The sequence below is a fragment of the Monodelphis domestica genome, chromosome 5 (assembly GCF_027887165.1).
Source record: "Monodelphis domestica isolate mMonDom1 chromosome 5, mMonDom1.pri, whole genome shotgun sequence".
In the NCBI taxonomy this organism is placed as follows: domain Eukaryota; kingdom Metazoa; phylum Chordata; class Mammalia; order Didelphimorphia; family Didelphidae; genus Monodelphis; species Monodelphis domestica.
In genome coordinates this window covers 149,096,754-149,118,411 of record NC_077231.1, presented here as the reverse complement: position 1 = coordinate 149,118,411, position 21,658 = coordinate 149,096,754, and the positions used below count along the sequence as shown (strand labels likewise).

The window sequence follows — 21,658 nt, the reverse complement described above, 5'->3', positions numbered from 1 at the left end:
AAGAAGGGTTGCTGACAAAAAGTCTTTTAGTAGTTTTGGGACCTTATTCTAAATGATGAAAGTTTGAATTAAACTCGGGCACAAGGGAAGATGCTTGTGCCTTCCTCTCTTTTGCCCAGCTATCTCCACTCCTCCGGCTTTTAAAAATGGACTGGGGAAGCTAAGATCGACAACCCTAAACTCAGCCCCTAGCTGCTGGTGAAACTCACTCAATTCATGTTAGAGGCTCTCTCCCAGGAGCCTCCTAGTATGGCCTAATATCTGGTCTCCCACTTTGCTCCCGCAGTTATTTGGCAGCTGGTTGGCTTCCCCTGCCTTCCCCCTCTCCACCCAGCCTGCACCCTCTAGTCACCCCGGGGTCGGAAGAAAGAGAGGCACTGAGGCTACTGCTACTGTGGGTCTGCCTTTTCCCCACCCCTCTCTTTCAGCCCACGCCCCCGGAGAAGAGGAGGCGGGGTAGCCAGGTCCTGGCGACCCTTTTAAAGCGATAGGGCAGGGGATGGCCTGAGTTTAGGCGGAGCTACTCCTGCCGAGAGGGGCAAGCTCAGTGGAGTAAAGGAGAAAGAGCCAGGAGACAAGCAGGGCTCGTAGGCAGAGCGCATCCAGTTGTGGACTCAGCCCAAAGAGAGATAGCTCGAAGCCCTCCTTTTTCCAGTCTGGGCCAGTCCCACGCTCCCTCTGCCCTCTTCTCCCTGGTCCCCACCATGCGCACAGGCTAGTATGTCCATTGTCAATTCAATCTGCACTCGAAGAGATAGGGGCAAGCAGAGAGCGGGACTTGGAAACTTTGGGAACCAGGGAGCGCGCGGTGTAGGCGCTCCCACCGCTACGATGCTGCCCGCCCTGCTCCTCGCCTTGCTCTGTTTGGGCGACCAGCTGAGCCCCGGTCTGGGCTGCCAGCTGCCCTCGGACTGGAGACCCCTAAGCGAGAGCTGCCGGGCGGAGCTGGCCGAGATCATCGTGTACGCCAAAGTGCTAGCGCTTCACCAGGAGATGTACAGCTTGTACAACTACCTGCCGTGGCAGTACGAAGCCGCCTCCGAGGGAGGGCTCTTCTATTCCGCGGAGATCGAGATGCTGTGCGACCAGGCTTGGGGGAGCATGCTGGAGGTGCCCGCAGGGTCTAGGCTCAACCTCACTGGCCTGGGCTATTTCTCCTGCCACTCCCACACGGTGGTGCAAGATTATTCCTACTTCTTCTTCCTCAGGTGAGCCGAGCACCTCCCATGGCACCCGCAGATCTAAACCTCATTGATCGCCTGCCTGCTCCTGAGGACGTGTATGTTAAACTTAACACGTAGACAGGGCTTCACTCTAGTCCTTTTAGACAGACCCACGTGGACATGAATAACCTACAGGGACTACACAGGCTCTCTCTGTGCCTCTCTTGTCTCTCTGTCTCTGTCTCTCTGTCTCCCTGTCTGTCTGTCCCTTTCCCTCTCTCTCCTCATTGTCACCAAGATCTTTACCAACAAAGAGATAATCACAGGAGTGACTGTATACTTAGAATTGGGCTCCTCAAGTCACCTAATTTCCCAACGCTTCAATTTCTTTACCTGAAAAATGAAGAATTTGAACGATCCAGTTTGCTGAACTCCTTTTCTGAAGGCAAAACTGGTGGGAGGGTAAATGGTTAACAACCAGCTCTTCAGGGAAGAAAAACGAGTGCGGGACCCACTTAAAAAGTTTATTTTTCATTATTAACCCTTTCTCCATCACTTCTTTAACCCAGACAATCCCCAAAGCAATAAATCAAGCTTTGATTGGTAGCATTAATGGAAGATTCATCTGACTCAAGCATAATCCTGCTTCCAGCTTTAAGTCTATGATCTTGGGCACAATAATAATAGCTAACATTTATATAGTGCTTTAAGGTATGCAAAGCACTTTGCAAGTATTGTTTTATTTGATCCTTATGACAACCCTAGGAGGTTGGTACTATTATTATCCCCATGTTACCAAACGAGTAAGGTAATTGAGTCTGAAAAAGGTTAAATGACTCATCCAGGGTCACACAGCTATTAAAATCGCAGATCTTCCTGACTTTTAAATCCGTCTACCAGTTAATAGCCTGCAGTAAGAGAGCTATTGGAGAAGGTCTCAGGAGGCACACTCAGGAGGTTGTGTGAATTCTATGGTATGCAGCTAAGCTATTATCAGATATCATTGCTCTACTGAGGGACTGAGGGGGGCCCTGCACCCTGGAGGAGAGTGGGCCAGCTTTGGAAGTCAGGAAACTTTAGGTTCAAATTTTGCCTTTGGAGCAGGATATAGTTGGAGGACTATGGGCTAGTCATTTAAAACTTTGATAAGCTAGACAAATAACAAAGTGTCCTTCACATTAAACTTGTATTCTCCATCACTAACACACTTTTGTGGCTATTCAGTCTTGTCTGACTCTTTGTGCCTGCATTTGGGGGTTTCTTGGGAAAGATACTACTAGAGTGATTTGTCATTTCCTTCTCCAGTTCATTTTACAGATGAGGAATCAAGGCAGAAGGTTAAATGACTTATCCAGAGTTACAGAGCTAGTCAGTGTGTGAGGCTGGATTTGAACTCAGGAAGACGATCCTTCCTGATTCCAAGCTCAGCACTCTATCCGCTGCCATCATGCTATTGGCACATAACTATATATACATGTTGTCCCTCTCTCTCAAGCCCCTTAGAATATAAGCCTCAAGGGCAGAGACTGTTCCATATTGAATTTGTATACTAAATATCTAGCACTGTGCCTGCTACATGTTAGGTGCTTAATCAAAGTGTATTAAATTGTATGGAATTGCCTATCTGCCCTGGTGAAGGGAATTTTCACTTTGGAAGTACCTATGAGGCTGGAGAAAAGTTTGTTTGTTTTTAGTCAGCCATTAGCAAGAAAACTTAACTGTACCAGGTGATTTAAAGTAGCATTTCTTCCTGATTCTTCTTAATTCTGGCATATCTCTTCTGCTGATTATATATATGTATGTCACATACATATATACATTATATATTGATGTACACACACACAGAGTGAGTGCTTGTTTGTGCATAGTTATTTGCAATGTTATTTCCCTCATTAGATTGTGAGCTTCTTGAAGACAGGGATTGACTTTTACTTTGAATCCCCTTAGTATCACATCTGGCATATAGTAGGTGCTTAATACATGTTTATTGTCTGGCTGATTTCCCTTCAATAAATATCAAGAACCCATTCTGTGTGTGCAAGGCTCCATGAGTTCTCTAAAGAAGTCATCCTTGATTCCAGGCTTCTGGAATCTATAAAGTTTTACTAAGAATATTTGTAGGTCCAGAAGAATAAGTGAATGTTTGTGACCATTTTGTCTCATAGTTTCTCCTAGAGTAAAAAACTTAGGTGGTAGATTGGCACTAAAATTTCTATGGTTGTCTGTAATTTAAATTGGGAGAGGGGAATTGGTAAAATAATATGTTGTCTCATGTGCTCATCTCTACATTCCTATGAAGTAGATGCTTTTATTATCTGCATTTTACAGATGAGGAAACTGAGGCTTGGAGTTCAAGTAACTTGCCCACAGTCACATGGGTAAGTGTGCACTCATGTGGAACTCAAGTCTTCTGATTCCATATCCAGTCTTCTGAGCTGTTTGACAAAAGAGTCTGTCTGAGAGTTACCAAAATACTTTTGAAGAGAACTTATAGATTAAAGTTGTGAGCCAATAAAACCAAACTCCAGGCTGTTAGTAATAATTACAATACTGGCATAGCAATGTAATATGTATTACAAAATATTTGTGCTAACTACAACTAGTGTCTTCAGATGACTTATTAGCTCTCCAGACTATAGCATCTTTCTGAGAATGGAGACAGTAAGTGCCCCCACATTGAGCTTTCTGCAACACATGTTTTCCACATCTAAGCCAGAATTTCTAAGTTTAGAATACAGCGTGTCATGGTTCTGGCTTGAATTGTTTCTCTAGACTAAGTAAAACTTCTCAGGAGTGCCAGCAAAGACTGAAAGAGCACATTTCTCACTACAGAGACACTTTAATTGTTCATGGTTTTTTATTAATAGGAAAAACTATAATTGAACCCAGCTATAATATAAAGAGAACCCTAAGTGGGTAAAGAGTTGCAAAACCTGTCAAGAGATATCATTTGTTTTTGCCTTATTGTGAAATACAGTTTTGTTCAATATTTCTGGGGTGGTCGGCCAACTCTTTTATCTTTTTGCTCTTAAATATTTACAAAAAGTTAGTGCAGAGATACAGTAAGTTAAATGCTAGACTGACAGATTCCCATTACACAGAGCTGCCTTGCTCTAAAGTATATTAACAGCTACATACAGATTGTTCTTCCTCCTGTTATTCTGAGACCTGTTGAGATTAGGTCAGGCGCTGGTCAGTTTCACTAATGTGAAAAATGAATATGTTGATTGGTCCATGGACCCCGCACCATAACTTTGTTATGGAGTATGGTCTTCCTTTCCTGTAATGCTACTTTAAATTCTTATTAAATTGTTATCTCCACAGCAAGCTTCTTATCTTATGCTTTGCAGAAACACAACAGTCATCCAAACTGCAGGAATTAAAGTCTCTCAGGAGACTTCTAAATTTAAAAATATTTACTTTTTGCCTCGTTTATCAGTATGCTTCTTTTGGAACCATCAAGGATAGAAGGTTGCTATGGCTTCTGTAAAACTGTGGTATCCAATGAGAATACAGTTTTGATCTCTGGTTTTGTTTTGCTTTTGCTGCAGGATGGATGAAAATTATAATCTCTTGCCTCATGGAGTCAATTTCCAGGATGCCATCTTTCCAGACACTCAAGAGAACAGAAGAATGTTTTCTAGTCTCTTCCAGTTTTCCAACTGCACTCATGGACAACAGCCTGTGACTTTCTCCAGTGACTGGGAGATCCAGGAGGACAACAGGGTAAGAATTTGTCCAACTTCAGAGCATATCAGAACAATAGAGTAGATATAATATTTAATGGTTTCTCTTAAACAAGAGCTTATGGGGCATGATGGTTAGACCAAGGAAAGCTTATAACTCTCTTCTCTTCTAGGAAATTATTTTCAAAGGCATCATTTCTTGGTTTATGGGTTTGGAGACCTCTAGAATCTTTCCATAGAGTTTAGTTAGGAGGAAATAGTCATTGGGACTGGAATATCTAATACAGAGTATGGACTGTAAAAAGTTTACTTGAGGATAGGAAGGGAAGGGAGAAATTCTTGGCAGGAGTGAAATAATAGAACTAGGACTTGTAGGGCTAGAATTTTATTTAGAAATTCTAAATTTGGAAATTTAGAATTTCTAAATACTATATGGCAAAAAAAAATTTTAAGAGTAAATTCTGAGATACTTAAAAAATTAAATGTTCCCCCCAATTATATGGCTATCAAAGCAGCAATAAACTTTGAGGACAATTTCTATTCAAAAGCAATGACTTTCAAGTAAACTCCCTAATTCATATTTCTTATTGTGTCACTCAGACCCTCAGAAATCTTCCCAATGCTTATTATTCAATATTCAATATTTTATTCAAAATATGAACTTTTGATTTATCATTTAGGTCCTTCATAATCTGGCTCCAAATGAACCTGTCTAGCTTTATGTTCTCTTATGCTTGACATTCCAAATCCTTCATAACCTGATCCTTTCCTAACTTTCCAATCTCCTTAGATCTAACTTTCTGACACACACTCTTTGATCCAGTGATGCTGGCCTCCTGGCTGTTATAAGAACAAGACACTCCTTTTGGTTCTGGACATTTTCTCTGGCTGTCCCTCATGCTTGGAACACTTTCTTTCTTCAACTCTGCCTCTTGTCTTGCCTGGCTTCCTTTAAGTTCCAATTGAAATTCCATCTTTTACAGGAAACCTTTCCTAACCCTTGTCCATTCTAGTTTCCCCCTTTTAACTATTTACTATTTATCTTGAAGGTAGCTTGTTTGTATGTATTTATGTGCATGTTGTCTCTCTCATGAGCTCTTTGAAAACAAAGGTCTGCCTTTTGTAGCCCTAGTGCTTAGCACAGTACCTAGTACACAGTAGGCATTTAATAAATGTTTATCAATTAATTGGTTGATTCTCTAGGCAAATTGGATACTCACTGTTACTTATTTTCTTCCTGTCTATTCTCTTTTGTGGACATTTGTACATACTAGAATCCTGTGCTTATTCAACATAACACTTATTTATTTATTTATTTATTCAAATCAGTCCAAAAACATTTATTAAGTGTTTACTATGTGCCAGATATTGTGCTAAGTGATTGGCATACAAAGAAAATGGGGGGAAAAAACCAGACCCTCTCTTCGAAAACCTTACAATCTAACTGAGGGAGACAACATATCCATTAATCCAGAAATAGCTACAGAATAGATGAAGGTTAGCCAAAGAGGGGAAGGTACTAGCCACTAAGGCAGTTGGAAAAACCTCTTACAGAAGTTAGCATCTTGTGCTGACTCTTAAAGGAAACTTAAGACTTCTAAGAATTGAGGTTAGGAGGGAGAGCGTTCCAGACAAGGAGTGTAGACATACCAAAGGCCCAGGGATAGGAGAGAGAGAGTATTTTGTGTGAAGAGAAACAAGGAGAACAAAGAGTAGACAGAAGTGACTAATATGCTAAAAGAAAGATAGGAAGGGGCCAGGTTGTGACCAGAGCTTTAAATGTCAAACAGAGCAGTTTACTTTTGCTTTAGAGGTAACAAGATCATATCCTTTTTCTTTTTCAATGACCAGATGAGATTTTATTTCTTTCATGAAGCCCTCTTTGCTTCCCTCTTGACTCAAATCTTTCAGGATAGTGATTGATATATTTTGTTATAGCTACTTGTGTAAATGCCTCTTGTCTCCTACTAGACTATAAGCTTTTTGAAGCCCTGGGACTACCATTTTTATCCTTAAATCCCTAGTCCAGTGTAGAGATGTAGAAACTATTTGGTGAATTCATTTGCATCAGTAGCAGATTTAATACATTTCAAGACAAAATAAAAATGGCAGGAGATTTGGAATCAATCTCTTGCTTGTTTCACATACCACGTCTTGGATTCCCAACTCTGTAAGGATTCCAAATCTGTTGTGCTTTCTACTTTGTATGCCCAGAGCTGCTTTTGAGTTTACATTCAACTCGGGGAGTTAGTTTGTTTCTTTTCCTGTCCCCCACCCCCACCCCATCATCTTAGATGTCTAGCTAAACCGGGATCTACAAAGTGAAAGCGGGTGAGTTAGAAGCTCAATCTGCTGGGAAAGACTTTTGCAGAGTGAACCCATTGCAATGCCCAGGCTTAAGCATAAGCTGCACAGTCCTCCCACACCACTGATGTCTGTGCTGGTCCTCTCCATACATGAGTAGCCCCACCTGAACCTTCACAAATGGAAACACAATCCCTCTTTCAAAACATGCCAAGATATCAGCAGTGTAACTAAGCTTTTCTCAGTACTTTTCTAGTTTGGTGTCATAGTGTTAATGGGACGTTGGGGGATATCTTTGGCTAGCTAGAGAATTCACCAGATTTACTGGCAAGTTTCTCTTCAGCCTAGCCAAGAACTTTCCTTTCTTCTCATCTCTCCTGCTGTTTCAGCGCAACAGTCAAAACAGAGATATATATATTTTCCCTCTCTCCACAAAGACTGTCTACTGAGACCAGGACCCAGTCTGACCTTTAAAAGAACAAAAATATTTGAACCACATGAATCTTCACTAAAATGTGATGGAGTTAAAATGAAGGTCTGTGAAGTTCCAGTTGCTGTTAGACATTGTCTTTGCATCCTGAGTTATGGCCTTTGGGCTGTGGTAGTAGACGTGTCTTTATGGCCAAAGTGTAAATAGAAGAATCCTACCTAGACAGAGAATTCTCTATAATATAGAAGAAGGATCTTTGTTCATACCTTGAACCAAGGAGAACCTGTCCTGATCAAAATATAACCTGAGACAGTCTTAGAGATGGATATGATTGTTGCAATTCAGACCTTTGAAAAAATCCAAGTAATAGAGTACTGTGCTAGGTACTAGGTAAAGAGAAGATTGTCCTTAGGAAGCATATAATCTTATAGGGGAATAAGACATACATAGAACATAATAATGTATACCTATGGAAAATTGCACCTGAAGGGCAGACTTCAAGGAGTTGTCTTTTTTCAATGTCGAGTCTTTAAAGTTTTTTTAAAAATTATTTAATTATTTAACAATTATTTCTTAACATTTTGGGATACAGATTTTCTCCCTCCATCTTTTACTTTGGTCCCCCTTGAGGCAGTAAATAGTCTGATATAGGTTATACCAGTACTTTCATGCAATGCATATTTCCACATTACTGATGTCGTGATAGAATATATAACATGTGTACAATAAAAAACTCATGAAGGAAATAAAGTGGAAGATGACATAATTTGATCTGCAATTCTTCTTTGGCTGTGGATAGCATTTTCCATCATGAGTCCCTCATGGTTGTCATTTGTTAAGGGTAAATTTTAGGGTTGAGACTGAATATATTTTTTAGTGGTTGCCAGGGATTTAAATTCTAAATCTCAATGAAATACTCAAGTCAGAATGGAATTTTATGGTGGTTTATTTATAATAGATGGAAGAAATTAAGAATGAGGGAGAGAGAGAGAAAGAGAATATCTGCTCTGACCTGGTCTGAGCCAGGGGGAGTTCAAAGGCCTCAGCCAAGGGGCCTTCCCAGAAGATTAAATCTAGCTCAGCTTCCAGCCTGGAGGTCTTCTCCAAGATGAGGGCCTCCTTGGAGCCTGGTGGTCAAGGGAAAGGGAGTCAGTCTTATAACTCACCACATTGTCATCTTAGGGAAGCAGTCTGAGGTCCCATGCTCCAGAGCTCCTTCAAGTCAAGTACCACCACCAAAGTCCGCCAAAGTCCCTCTCACAGGAAATGATGGGAAATATAAAGGCAATTCTTTACATCACTTCCTGTGTCTCACATGTACCAATGGTGGCTTAAACTGGCTTTGGACCACCCAGGGGGTCATTCAGTTGTTTCTGATTTGTCACTTGCTAGTACACGTGAGTCACAGAACATCCTCTCCCACAGTTAATCCTTAAGTGCAGGTGTATACATTACTGGTTGCTAGAATTTTAAAGACTAAGTAGGGTGGACTAAATCTAAAATTCACACATGGAAACTTGCTTTGCTGATAATGGTTTAGCCCTTCACAATTGATCATTAGAGAGTCTTTCTTACTGTAAACATTGGCCTCTTGATTCTGCTCACTTCCCTTTGTATCAGTTCATATGAGTCTTTTCATGCTTTTCTGAACTCATCCTGTACATTTTTTATGAGTCAATAGTATTCCATTATAACCATATGCCACAACTTGTTCAGTCATTCCCCAAGTAATAGACCACCTCTCAGTTTCCAATTCTTTGCCACTACAAAATGAGGTCCTAATTCTTTTTTTATAGGTAGGGCCTTTCCCCTTATCTCTGATCTTTTTGGGATACAAATTCAATAGTGGTATTGCTGGGTCAAAGGATATGCAGAGTTTGATGGCCCATTGGGCACAGCTCTAAATTGCTTTCCAGAATGGCTGTTTCAGTTCACAGCTCCACCAACAGTGTATTAGTGTCTCACATCCCTTCCAACATTTATCATTTTCCTTTTTGGTTAATGTTGGCCAAACTGATAGGTGTCAGATGGTACCTCAGAATTGCTTTAATTTGCATTTCTCTAATCAATAGTGATTTGGAGCATTTTTTTCATAAGAACAAAGGTAGTTTTAATTTTTTCCTCTAAGAACTGCCTATTCATATCCTTTGATAATTTTTTAAATGGGGAATGCTTTTATGTAGGGTTTTAAGGAGATGATTATTATCTAGAGAGATGTTCTGGGCTAGACTTGATTCAGGCCACTCCCTCAGAGTTTAGGTTTGTCATAAGAACAAAATAACACATTTATATGTCATTTAATAGTTATTTAAAGGAAATTTGCTTAGCCATAGCCAGAAGATATTCAATAAGGATAGGCACAGAGGAAACTTTGAATAGTTTCAACTGAGCAAAGCTCCCATTGACTGAAATTCACTAGCCAACCATCCGGAGGCTCTTGGCACTCCTTGTGGTTGCTTGGTACATCCAGAAGTGATGTCAATGGTCTAGGCTCTTATTTCCCTGAGCCAACCAAGTGTCAAGAAATATCTCAATACTTGTTAAAGAAAAACTAGCCTAATATTCATGGGGAGAGGAGTGAGGATATTACTTCTCGAGATCAGGGAAAGTTTCATGTGTTGCTCAGTTGTTTCAGACACTTTGTGATTCTATGTGGGGTTTTATTGGCAAAGATAACTGGAGTGGCTTCCCATTTCCTTCTCCAGGGTCACACAGCTTGTGTCTGAGGCCAGACTTGAACTCAGGACTTCTTGATTCCCTGCTCTGCACTCTATTCAGCTTGCCACCTAACTGCCCCAAGGTTTCATGTAGGAAGTGTCATTTGAGTTAGACTTTAAAAGATGTGTAAAATGCCAGCAAAGCATAAATTCTAGCAAGTCCAACCACATCACCCTCATATTCAGTAAATTCCTCTGGCTCCCTACCACCTCCAGAATCAAATGCAAAATCATCTGTCATTCCAAGCCCTTCATAATCTATTTTCCGCTTCCTTCCAGTCTTCTTATCACCTAACACTCCCACTTACTATTTGGTTCACTGGTCTCTTTGCTCTCCATGAACAAGACATTTTTGTTTCTGGCTTTGGGCATTTTTCTGGCTTTCTCTATTCATCTCTACCTTCTGGCTTTTCTGGCTTCCTTTAAGTCCCAACTAAAATCCTACCTTCTACAGTGAGCCTTTCCCAATCTCTGTTAACCTTCCCTCTATTGATTATTTCATATTTTCCTGAATGTAACTTGTTTGTACATTTTTGTTTGCTTGTTGTCTCCCTTATTAGATCTGAGGGCATGGAATCATCCTCAGCCTTTCTTTGAATCCCCAACTCTTACCATTGTCTGGCACATAATAGGGGCTTAATAAAATCGCTTTTAGCTTTCTTTCCCCAACTCTTAAAATCACTTTTGGATTGACAGAGGAGCTACCCCTGAGGACATTTCTGAAAATTTGTTTTACTTGCTGATTGAAGACCAGTCTAATCAACCAAAAAACCAAGCACTTGGTGAGGTATTCTTTGGCCATAATGATCTCCCACAAGGAGAAGGGAGGTTGTTCTAACATGGGGAGCAGTGTGACAAGGGCTTGGTGGTGGGAAAGCTCAACATATGTTTAGGAGTTCAGGAGTAGTCCAGCTCTGCTCTAGTATAACATATGGGGGTGAGAGTAATGAGATTGACCAAGAGGCAGTGGTCAATTGGGAGGCAGTGTAGGAAGGAAATACCTTTAAAATGATACCAGTTTTCTAGGTTGAACTATAAATGTTTTGTGTTTGGGGAGTATAATATAATAGAATCTTAGAGCTGGAAGAGATATTAGAACTTATCTAGTCCAATTATTTTCAGGTTTTTAGTAGGAAAGTTATGTCACTTGCCATAGGTCATAACTAGTTAACTGAAAAGTTTAAATAGAAGTAGAATTAGGGACCAAGTCTTTATGCTGATATGCTAATTTTTGCAGTCTCTCGGCCTGCGAGAGGCTGCAAGGGGAGAAAGAGAGGATAGAGATAGAGTAGAAGTTTGATCCCGCAAAGGGCGTGAACGAGCCGACTTTAGAGATGTGAACAACCGAGTCAGTAGACAAATATTATTTGTATGAGCCCACAGCTAAGCTCCGACCACTGAGTGTTATCCAGGCTAAACCACCCAATGATCTCAATTTAACACTATACTGGTCAGAGGATAATGCTAGCTCAGATGGAAAGGAGATCGGAAACTACAGGAGATAGATAATGCTAGGTAGCATTAGGAGAAAGAGAGGAAGTAAGGCAGGCCTGGCCTAAAGACCAGGCCTTAGTGAGAAAGATAGAGAAGAGAGAGAGAGACAGGGGAGAAGATCCTCCTTATCAAACCTGTGGATGCTCTTCAAGTGGGCGGAGCTGACTGAGGCTCATTTATTTATAGTCTCGACAGCTCAATACATATTGAACAGTTATATGATACCTCAATACATATGGATGAGTTACCTGGGGTATCCCCATTGGATAATACAACTTATGACAAGGTGAAGGTGGGGTTATTATCCTCAGGTGAGTGGGACAAAGGAAAGCAAGGTTTCGCGCCTAAACTTCAGCCACGCTGGCAATAAAATTCATTGCCATGCACAGAATGGCCATGTGCTCACTCACAATCCTTGTCTCCCCATAACGTCTATAGGCTGGACTGCTACAATTTTCATGATTGGATTTAAAAAAACCCTTATCCTCTGTCTTAGAATTGATATAAGAATTGGTTCTAAGGCAGAAAAGTGGTAAGGGGAAGGCAAATGGGGTTAAGTGACTTGCCCAGGGTCACACAGGTAGGAAGTAGCTGAGGTCAGATTTGAACCCAGGACCTCCCAATTCCAGGCCTGGCACTTTATCCATTGAGTCACTGACTGCACCCTAAAGACTTCAGATGAGTACTGATCTCCCAAGTATTTTAAATTTTCTTTGAGAAGAAATAAAGTAAGGATATGGTTTACTTTCTGAGCATGAAAATATATACTGTTATTTTTTCTTTCCCCCTAAACCTGTGATTTCATTGATGTAGGGACCATCCTGTCTAGGGATACTGAAGGGTTAAGTAATTTGCCTATGATTATGCAGCTACCATATTTCAGAGTCAAGACTTAATCCAGGCCTTTCCAAAGTCAGCCCTCTGACTATTCTACTGTATACCCTCTCCTAGAAACCATTGCATCCATCATTCTAGCTCAGGCAGTGGAGAGAGAAGGTCCTGTCTCAGATCCTAGCTATATAATAGCTAACATTTTGTAGCACCTACCATGGGCTAGGCACATTAAAATTATTATCTCATTCAAACCTCCCTACAACTCTGCGAGGATGGGTGCTATTATCACTTCCATTTTATGGATGAGGAAACTGAGGTAGAGAGAGGATAAATAACTTTCACAAGGTCACACATCGAGTAAGCTCAGTTTCTATCTACTATACCACCTATCTGACCAGATGGCCATAAGCAAGTCACTTAATCTCTCTCTTCTGTTAAATGGGTTAATAATATTACCTACCTCCCCGCAAATGAAATAACAGACATAAGAAGCAACTGGGTGGCTCAGGGGATACAGTGCCAGGCCTAGAGTCAGAAGGAGCTGGGTTCAAATCTGGTATCAGTCACTTACTAGCCATGGGACCCTGGGCAAGTCATATAAGACCACTTGCCTGGCCTCTACTAGTCTTCTGCTTTGGAACTAATACTTGTATCAATTTTAAGACATCAGGTAAGGGTTAAAAAAGAGAAATGGCATATAAAGTTAGCTATTTTCTTCCTTTATTTTTTTTTTTGGTGTAGATTAAAGAAAAGAAAAAATTTAAGAGCAATAGTTTCTCATAAAACAAAACTTATTGGCTGGCCATTACCTACTGGTATAGTCTTTCATCCCTGCAATTCACCAAATTAGTTGTAAAATCCTTTCCCCTTCTTTTTTGGAGTGTTAGAGCTGGAGATATCTTGTCATGAGAGCTAACTCTTTTTATTTGACTCTTCGGACTGCATTTCTCTAAAAGACAATTTTATGTGTGAGAGGAGGGAATATCTCCAAGATTCTCAAGTTTCAAATGCTCCCATTTTTTTGTTCATTCCCCTTTCCCCAAATCCATTTTCTTCTTCTTTTTCTCTTATGCCCCATCAAACCCACAATTTGACACCCTCCTCTGGGAGGAGATGTTCATGGAACTGTCAGAGGAGTTCAACAACTCAATCAGCCATTCTTCTGGAATGCAGTGGACTCATCTCTGAACATCTGAACAGAAGCTTTTAGACTGTTTCTCCAGCTGGGGCTGCAAAGCCATTCCAAACATAACTTTTGGTCAAGTAATATGCTGTGATTCCTTTACAATCAATCAATCATCAGGCATATATTAAGGGCTTACAACACAAGGGCAGAACCCACAGAGACCTACCAGAGTTCAAGAGAAGCCCTACATGGCAGCTCTGAGAAATCCTCTCCCTTCCCTGAAGATTTCTTTTGATTTCAAAAGAGCTTGCTTGGAAAAATCAGATGCCAGACTCCAGATTCTGATCTCACAGCCATGGGCACTTGGTTTGATCACCAGTTCATTTATTTCATCTGGGGATATTTAATTACTTTTATTTGTATTGCATTTTAAAAAACCCTTCCCTTCCATTTTAGAACTGATTACAAGTATTAGTTCCAAGGCAGAAGAGTGCTAGGGAAGTGGGGCTTATATAACTTGTCCAGGGTCACATAACTAGGAAGTGTCTCAGGGATATGATTGATTGACCTTATGAGCATTGATTAAGCTCCTGTTGTGTCAGGCATTAGACTGGGCACAGGGTTTAGTCATTGCCCTGAGGGACATTTAAAACATTTCTGACCTTCTCTGAAGATGTTTTTCTATTCCCCCATCCCTACAGACCAGCATTGGTGAAGTATTGGCACCTGTGCTCAGTTGGTACTTGGGGAGCTGCTCTGTTCCTCCTCTTCCCAGTATTTGAGGACATTTTTGCATCCCCCACCTCTCTGTTCAGCTGCTCAAAGTGAGCATGTTCTCCTTCCACTCTTTGGGGTAATGTTGGGGGCTCACAGGCAGCTTGAAATTGCAGTCTGGGCACGTGAACTTGAAAACCTTCACCAATGCTGCTATAGACCCTTCAGGTCTGGGAGTTTGCTGGACCAAGAGCCCAATATGTGTTAACAGTTTTACATGTCAGCCAAAAAGGAAAAAAAAAGGGGGGGGAAGGTAATTCCCATTTTAGGCTGAATCAAGAGAACTCTGGTGACCAGGACTAAGGAAGTGGTAGTCTTGTTAAACTCTGCCCTGGTCAGATCATGTCTGGGGTATTGTGTTCAGTTATAGGTTCTATATTTTAGGAAGAACAATGATAAGTTGATGAACATTCAGAGCATGGAACCAGAATGATGAAGGGTGTTGAGATCAAGCCGTCTTCAAATGTTTGAAGGATTGAGGGAAGAAATAAACATATAGTGGCACTATGCTAAGTGACTTTTACAAACAATATCTCATTTGATCCATTCAACAATCTTGGAATGTAGGTGCTATTATTATTCCCATTTTATAGCTGAGGAAATCGAAGCAGAAAAGTTTAGGCAATTTGCCCAGAATTACACAGCTAATAAGCATCTGAGTTCAAGTTTGAACTCAGGTCTTTCTGATTCCAGTCCCAAGTGCCCCTAGCTGCCTGAGGGAGATTAGGTTTGGTCTGGTTGGCTCCACAAGGCAGAATTAGGAACAATTCCTGGAATTTGAAAGGAGGGAATTTAGGCTTGATGAAAGGAAAAACTTCCTAATGGATTGCTTCAGAAGAAAGTGGGTTCCCCCTTTACTGTATTTAAGTGACAAAGGGAGGGCACTTGAAGGCAAGGGATTCCAATGGGGGGGGGGAGCAGGAGCAATCATAAAGAATGAAGGATATCAATCAGAATGTCCCAGAGTACTCACAGGAAAGTTTTTTAGGAGGGAAAGGCTTCCTTGAGAAGATGGGATTTTATTTTCCCTGACTTAAAAGAAATCAGGGAAAGGCAGAAGGCAAAGAAGAAAAGGGAGAGGCATAGGGGACAACCAGTGAAAATGCCCATAATCTGGAATGTCTTGTGTGAGGCCAATGCTAGTGGATTGGAGAGAGAGAGACAGAGAGATAGAGAAAGACAGGAAGACAGAGATACAGAGAGAGGAGAGAGACAGATGAGAGAAACAGAGTTAAGAAGACTGACAAGTCTAGGATAGGGAGCCATTAGAAATTGTTGAGTAAGAGGAGTGACACTGACAGACCTGGGTTTTAGGAAAATTATATTGACAAATAGTGGAGTCCTCCTCTGAGACACAGCTCCAATCTTGTCGTCTTTATGTTAAAAACATTTCAGTGATTTCCCACTGACAATTGAATAAAGTCCAAACTCCTTAATCTGGCATTCAAGACCCTCCAAAGTCAGGCTCTGCTCTACTTTCCCAAGTTTTATCTCATACTTTTCTTCTATATATTTGACTTAGGAGCAGACTACTCACCATTCTCAAAATACAACTCCTGGTTTTCTTCCTTTGTGCCTTAGTTCAGGTCATTCCCTCTACCTAATAGGCCACGTCTTCCTCATTTCCGCCTATCATAATTTGCCAGTCTAGCAAAGCCTTCCATTTACACTCTCCTTTCCTCCATCCCTGCGGCCTGGAAGAGATTTTTCTTTGCTCTGTATTCTCATTGTACTTTATTTCCTTCCTTTCTTAACAAACTTATCACAGACTCTTTAAAACACGTTATCTAAATTCTTACTGATGCAATTTAAAACCATTCCCTTTTCTTCTGTTTGTAGTGGGAAATGTAAAACTGGTCAGCAATGTTGAGGTGATAAATTTTTATATTTAAAGGACTTTGCATAGTCCTATTTTTTAATAACAACGACAACAACAACAATGGCTAGCATTTCTATAGCAACTGGGAATTGCAAAGTGTTTTATATATAGTATTTCCCTTGGTCCTCTAGATTTTAAAAGAGCTTGAGTTATCATTGCAACAAAAATATCTAATTTAACAAAAAGGTTTCCAAGTCCCATTCTGGTAGTCTGCTTATCTCAAGGAATAATCAGTGCAATCGAATTCTAGGCAGCCAAAGGCTTTTTAGACAGTTCTTTTGGATTTATAATAGTGGCATCTAACATGAAATCCCAAAGAAGTTTTTCAAAAGCACTTTTCCAATAAGTGATATGTGAATCCAAAAATGCATTAAGAGATGGGTATCGACATCCAAATATAGATGGATCAGATAGAAATGGAGGAGTCTATTGAAGAAACAAATGAATTAAAATCAAGAGAAGAAGAGAGACTACAACTGGCATGTTATCTGGGCTCAACAACTAGAATTGATGAAGACCCAAATACACAGTGGCATCTTTCCTTTTGGAGATTGCTGTCAGCCAGATTTTAATACGGTTAAATCCCTTAGGCGAGCTTAATAATGATATAGATTCATTATCTAGCATGGATGACAAAAGGCAGAGAACAACTTAGTTCTCAAGGGAAGCAGTCCGCCAGGCTAGTGCTACCTTGCTCAGGGAAGCTTTTCAAAACTGCTTAGTTACCTTAGAAGTTGGGGCTATAGCAGAGGAGGGGAGGCAGAAAGAAAGCAGAGAAACTGTCATGGCGTTCATATAGTGTGTTAAAAAAGAAGTGTAGGCTGAGAATGAGCAATAATACCAGCTTCTGCCCACAGTGTTTTTGTCGAGTTGCTTGCTTCAATTAATTCCTCTGTGTGTGTGTGTGTGTGTGTGTGTGTGTGTGTGTGTGTGTGTGTGTGTGTGTGTGTGTGTGTTATTGCCTTCATCTGGACAAAATAGCTGATTACACTGACCCTCCTCCTCCCTATTCAGGATCCTTGTGATGAGGGATGAGAAAAAAAAAAAGATCTTTGACCATAAGGCATACAATGTTTTGCTCTCCTCCCCCTCCCCCCCTTTTTTTTGTTCTAGAGCCAGAAAAATGGCCACCATCTGAATTCCTCCTGTTTGTTATCTCCAACTCACCCAGTTTTCTCTTGGGAAGTGGAAAAAGATTTTCCATCATTCCTTCTGCTCTCCCTCCCCCATCCCTGACTATGCACACAGAGTTTTGGGTACTAGACTAGTGACTTCAGCCGCCTTTTCTCAAAGCATATGTTGTGGCTTTTGCAGAAGTATATCTAAGTTTATTGTAACTAATAGCACTTTCTAGAACAAAATGAATTCTAAGCCAGGGAAAGAAATCACCCTGCTTTCCCCATTTCTACTTTACTCATTAGAGGGGGGAGGGGAGGATCTGTCAAGGTCAAGGAACCTGACATTTTCACTTCTTCCTATATTTTTCTAAAGTCAGTTATACCATCTAGCATGATCACACCTATCCCCATGGGCCTGGATAAACCTTTAAACTCCAAGCCTTCGGACGGGGCAATCGGATTCAACTTAATTCACTTTAAGTAGGTTATTTTTATTGGTTCACACAATGAAATCCCATAGCTGCTTACATTAACACAGCCTTGTAAACTTGTGTTTTGAATTTTTTAAATTAAAATTAAGATTCAATTTAATTCAAATTTCAAATGTGAATTTTAAAAATTAAATAATGTTCACTGTAATGTTGCCAAAAAACTAATAGACAATGCTGTTCTGGTTTCCACTGTTATGCTAATACTTGCTTACAGATGTAATAAAGGGAGAATACCAAGGCTATGTGCAAATTGAAGTGGGTAAAAGAAGAAAAAGAGTAAAGTAGTTTTGTTTGGGGCCAGATGGTATTTCAGTAGGTGCTTTCTAAGCCATCGTTTGTTTACTCTAGGGAAGAGAGTTCCTAAGAGTTGACTTGTCCAGGGAGAATCTGGAGGTTCTCTTTCTCATTGCCTTGAGAAAGTCAACTTTTGTGGTTTGGTTTCCCCACTCTCAAAACGGAGCAGCAGGCTTACTGTTTGCTTGCTATGTAGAGATATATTTAGAATAAATTTTGAGTACTTGGCACCAATTCCAGGCAAAATTGATATAAAAAGCATTTTAGTTGACCCATGAAACACTCCTATGAAATGTGATTCAAGTATTATGGCCACTATTTTTTTATTTTTTATAGATAGTTTACAAACTAAGCCAAGAGTGCTTTAAGTCATTTGTCCAAAATCCCATGTAGATCCTGAGGTTAGAACCCGAGACTTTTGACTTCCAATCTGGTGCTCTTTCCATTATGCTTTAATACTTGAGTAGATTTATATTTTATTTTCTTTCTTTATTTTTTAAAACCCCTACCTTCTGTCTTAGAATCAATACTATGCATTGGTCCTAAGGCAGAAGAGCAGTAAGGGCTAGGCAATGCAGGCTAAGTGACTTGCCCAGGGTCACACAGCTAGGAAGTATCTGAAGGAAGATTTGAACCCAGGACCTCCTGGCTCTCAATCTACTGAGCCACCCAGTTCCCTCTATATTCTTTATTTTATTTAATATTCTTTATATACTTTACTGGATTTATATTTGTTTTCATGTATTTATTCCCTGTGTGGTAGATTTAGATTCAATGCTTGTTGAGAAAAAAAAGAAAGAAAAGATAAGGGAAAATTTCCAACAATAGCAGCTACCCCAAAATGAAAGGACTATCTTGGAAGGCAATGGTTTTCTTCACTGTGATCTTTGGATGAAACCTGGAATTTGGATATATTGTAGGTGTTACAATTGAGAAATGAGGTGAACCTGATATAATACCAGAAGTACTTAGTAAGCACCTGTTATGTGCCAAGTGCTGGGGATACAAAAAAAATGGGGGTGGACTGGGGTTGGGGAGGAGTTCCTGACCTTAAGAAGCTTACAATCTAAGGAGGGAAGATATCACAAAAGGAAGTTGGAAAAAGGAAGAGATGGAGTACTTACTAGTGTAGGGATGGGATGATGATGGAGTAATAACTGAGCAGGGAAGCTGGTGGTCAATGAGTTAGGTGGGCTTCTGAGCCCTCTTTAAATGAAGACATTGGGAGGAATTTTTTTGTTCTTCCTGGCAGCCCTCCAACCAGAGGGGCAGAGGCAACCAAGGGTCCTGATGAGATGTGAGTAGCCAAACTGATGAAATCCCTGTGGTAATAACATCTATAGTGGCTTCTAAGTCTTGAGATTCTAAAACACTGAAATGATGGGTCTTCAAAGATAAATCCAGACTTCTCTCTTTTTTCTTTTTCTTTCTCTTTTTCTTCTTTCTGTTAGCTAACTAGGGATGGATTTGGAATGGTGTGATTGGGAAGGAGACAGCAGGAAAACTTGGATGGTTAAGTCACCTCTTAGCTCCATGGAGAAAAAGAGATGGATTATAAACCAATGACTTGTGGTTAAAGGATGGTTGTGGGGTTTGATGATATTGAACAAATGGTTTGGTGGTACCTCCTCACCTTTAATTGCTCCCTCTGGATATTGTGTAAGGGCCTGATAAAGGAAGGTAGAAAAGGAAGGAGAAATTAAATCCAGGTAACATGATGTGGAAGATTTTTTGTTTTTAATGTGGTCAACTCAAGGTGGCTAATGTCTGGGTTTTGGAACCTTATAAACATGGCAAATACATGGTATGTTTTGTCAGGGATGATATAAAAGAGACCCAATCAGATCCATTCCATGTTTCTGAGGTCTCCTCCAAACCTGAGATTCAATGACTATTGACAAGTGGAGACACAGTTCAGAGGGTACAATGTACACTGACAAATGCGTGGGTATGTGGCATAATTTTTTCTTCCCACAGGTCACTGGGGAAGTGCATTTGTAGGAAAAGCTCCTCAGTGATCTGACTTAGTAGAGACTGAATGACTGCTTGTTGGGGATTTTATAGAGTGGATTTTTAGTTAGGTGGAGATTGGATTAGCTGACCTCTGAAGTTCATCTAACTGTGAGAATCTCTAATTCATTATATCTGGATTTTCATCTCTTTTAAGCAGCATGTTCTGCCTCAAGGCAGGAGGATGAAAACTGCATATACAGGGCACTCTACACGTGGGCTGGCTGACTGAGCTTTTAAAGCTCCTTCCAATTCACTGATCGTGTGATCTTATCAGACTTTCAGAAAGCAAAACAACTGAATTAAATTCATTTGCACACCTGCCAAGCTGACAAGGAGCCAAGACCTGTGTTTACAGACTTTTAGATCTTGTGATTGTCTGCATGCATTTTAAGGGTGTGGTTAGAAATTGGTTCAAGAAGCCAATTCAGATACATTTTCTTGTGGTTAGGAATTCTTGACCTGGTAACTACTCAATTCTGTGTGGTAAAATGATTTGCCCTCCAGGCTCTGGCGTTGATGTTCTTCATATTCCCTTTACCTTAATCCACTTAGTTTTCCACTTCTAAAACCCATCTCTCACATAGGCTTCTCCATTAATTTGGTTTGAACATTGGGCCATCCTTTTGTCTCTCTATCCTCATCTCAGGGACAACAATGTGCCCTACCTGTAGTCAGGAAGATTCATCTTCCTGAGTTCAGATCTGGCCCCAGACACTTATGAGCTGTGTGACACTGAGTAAGTTCCTTAACCCTATTTACTTCAGTTTCTTCATCTGTAAGATGATTTGGAGAATGAACAGGTAAATCAGTCCAGTATCTTGGCCAAGAACCCCACCAAGGTTGCAAAGAGGCAGATATGACTGAAATGGAACAACAACAAATATTTATCTCATCCTAAAGAAGGGTAAGCAGAGGGCCAATGGAGGCAACTGGTGGCTTGATGTTGTTTAATCATTTGGGGTTTTTCTTGACAAAGATATTGGAACGGTTTACTATTTTCTTCTCTAGCTTATTTGACAGATGAGGAAACTGAGGCAAACAGGGTCAAGTGAATTGCTCTAGGTTATACAGCCAGTCAGTATCTGAGGCCAGATTTGAACTCAAGATCATTCTTCCGAATCCTAGGCTGGTACTCTATCCACTGCTCTACTAGCTGCCCTTAAATGGTAGCTGCCACATTTATTTCAAGGTGGATCTAGTTAGAAAGTGAATGAATGCAACTTGTATCATTATAGTATTAAGAGACTATTACAGGTTTGGATATACATGCCATAAAGCAAGTTAGTAAAGAGATATAATCGTATTTCTTTTTAGAAGAAAAGAATGAAGGAAGCA

At 40.5% G+C, this 21,658-nt stretch overlaps 1 protein-coding gene across 1 annotated transcript in view; it reads left to right on the top strand.

Annotated features, from left to right (window-relative positions):
* Positions 1 to 495: 495 nt before the first annotated feature.
* The window catches only part of CCDC3 (coiled-coil domain containing 3), a 117,058-nt gene continuing 95,895 nt past the window's right edge, over positions 496 to 21,658 (top strand). The window contains exons 1-2 of the mRNA XM_001368141.5: positions 496 to 1,208; positions 4,715 to 4,889. Of these exons, the coding sequence (XP_001368178.3) occupies positions 721 to 1,208; positions 4,715 to 4,889 (663 nt within the window). The 5' untranslated portion in view covers positions 496 to 720. The remainder of the gene's footprint in view (positions 1,209 to 4,714; positions 4,890 to 21,658) is intronic.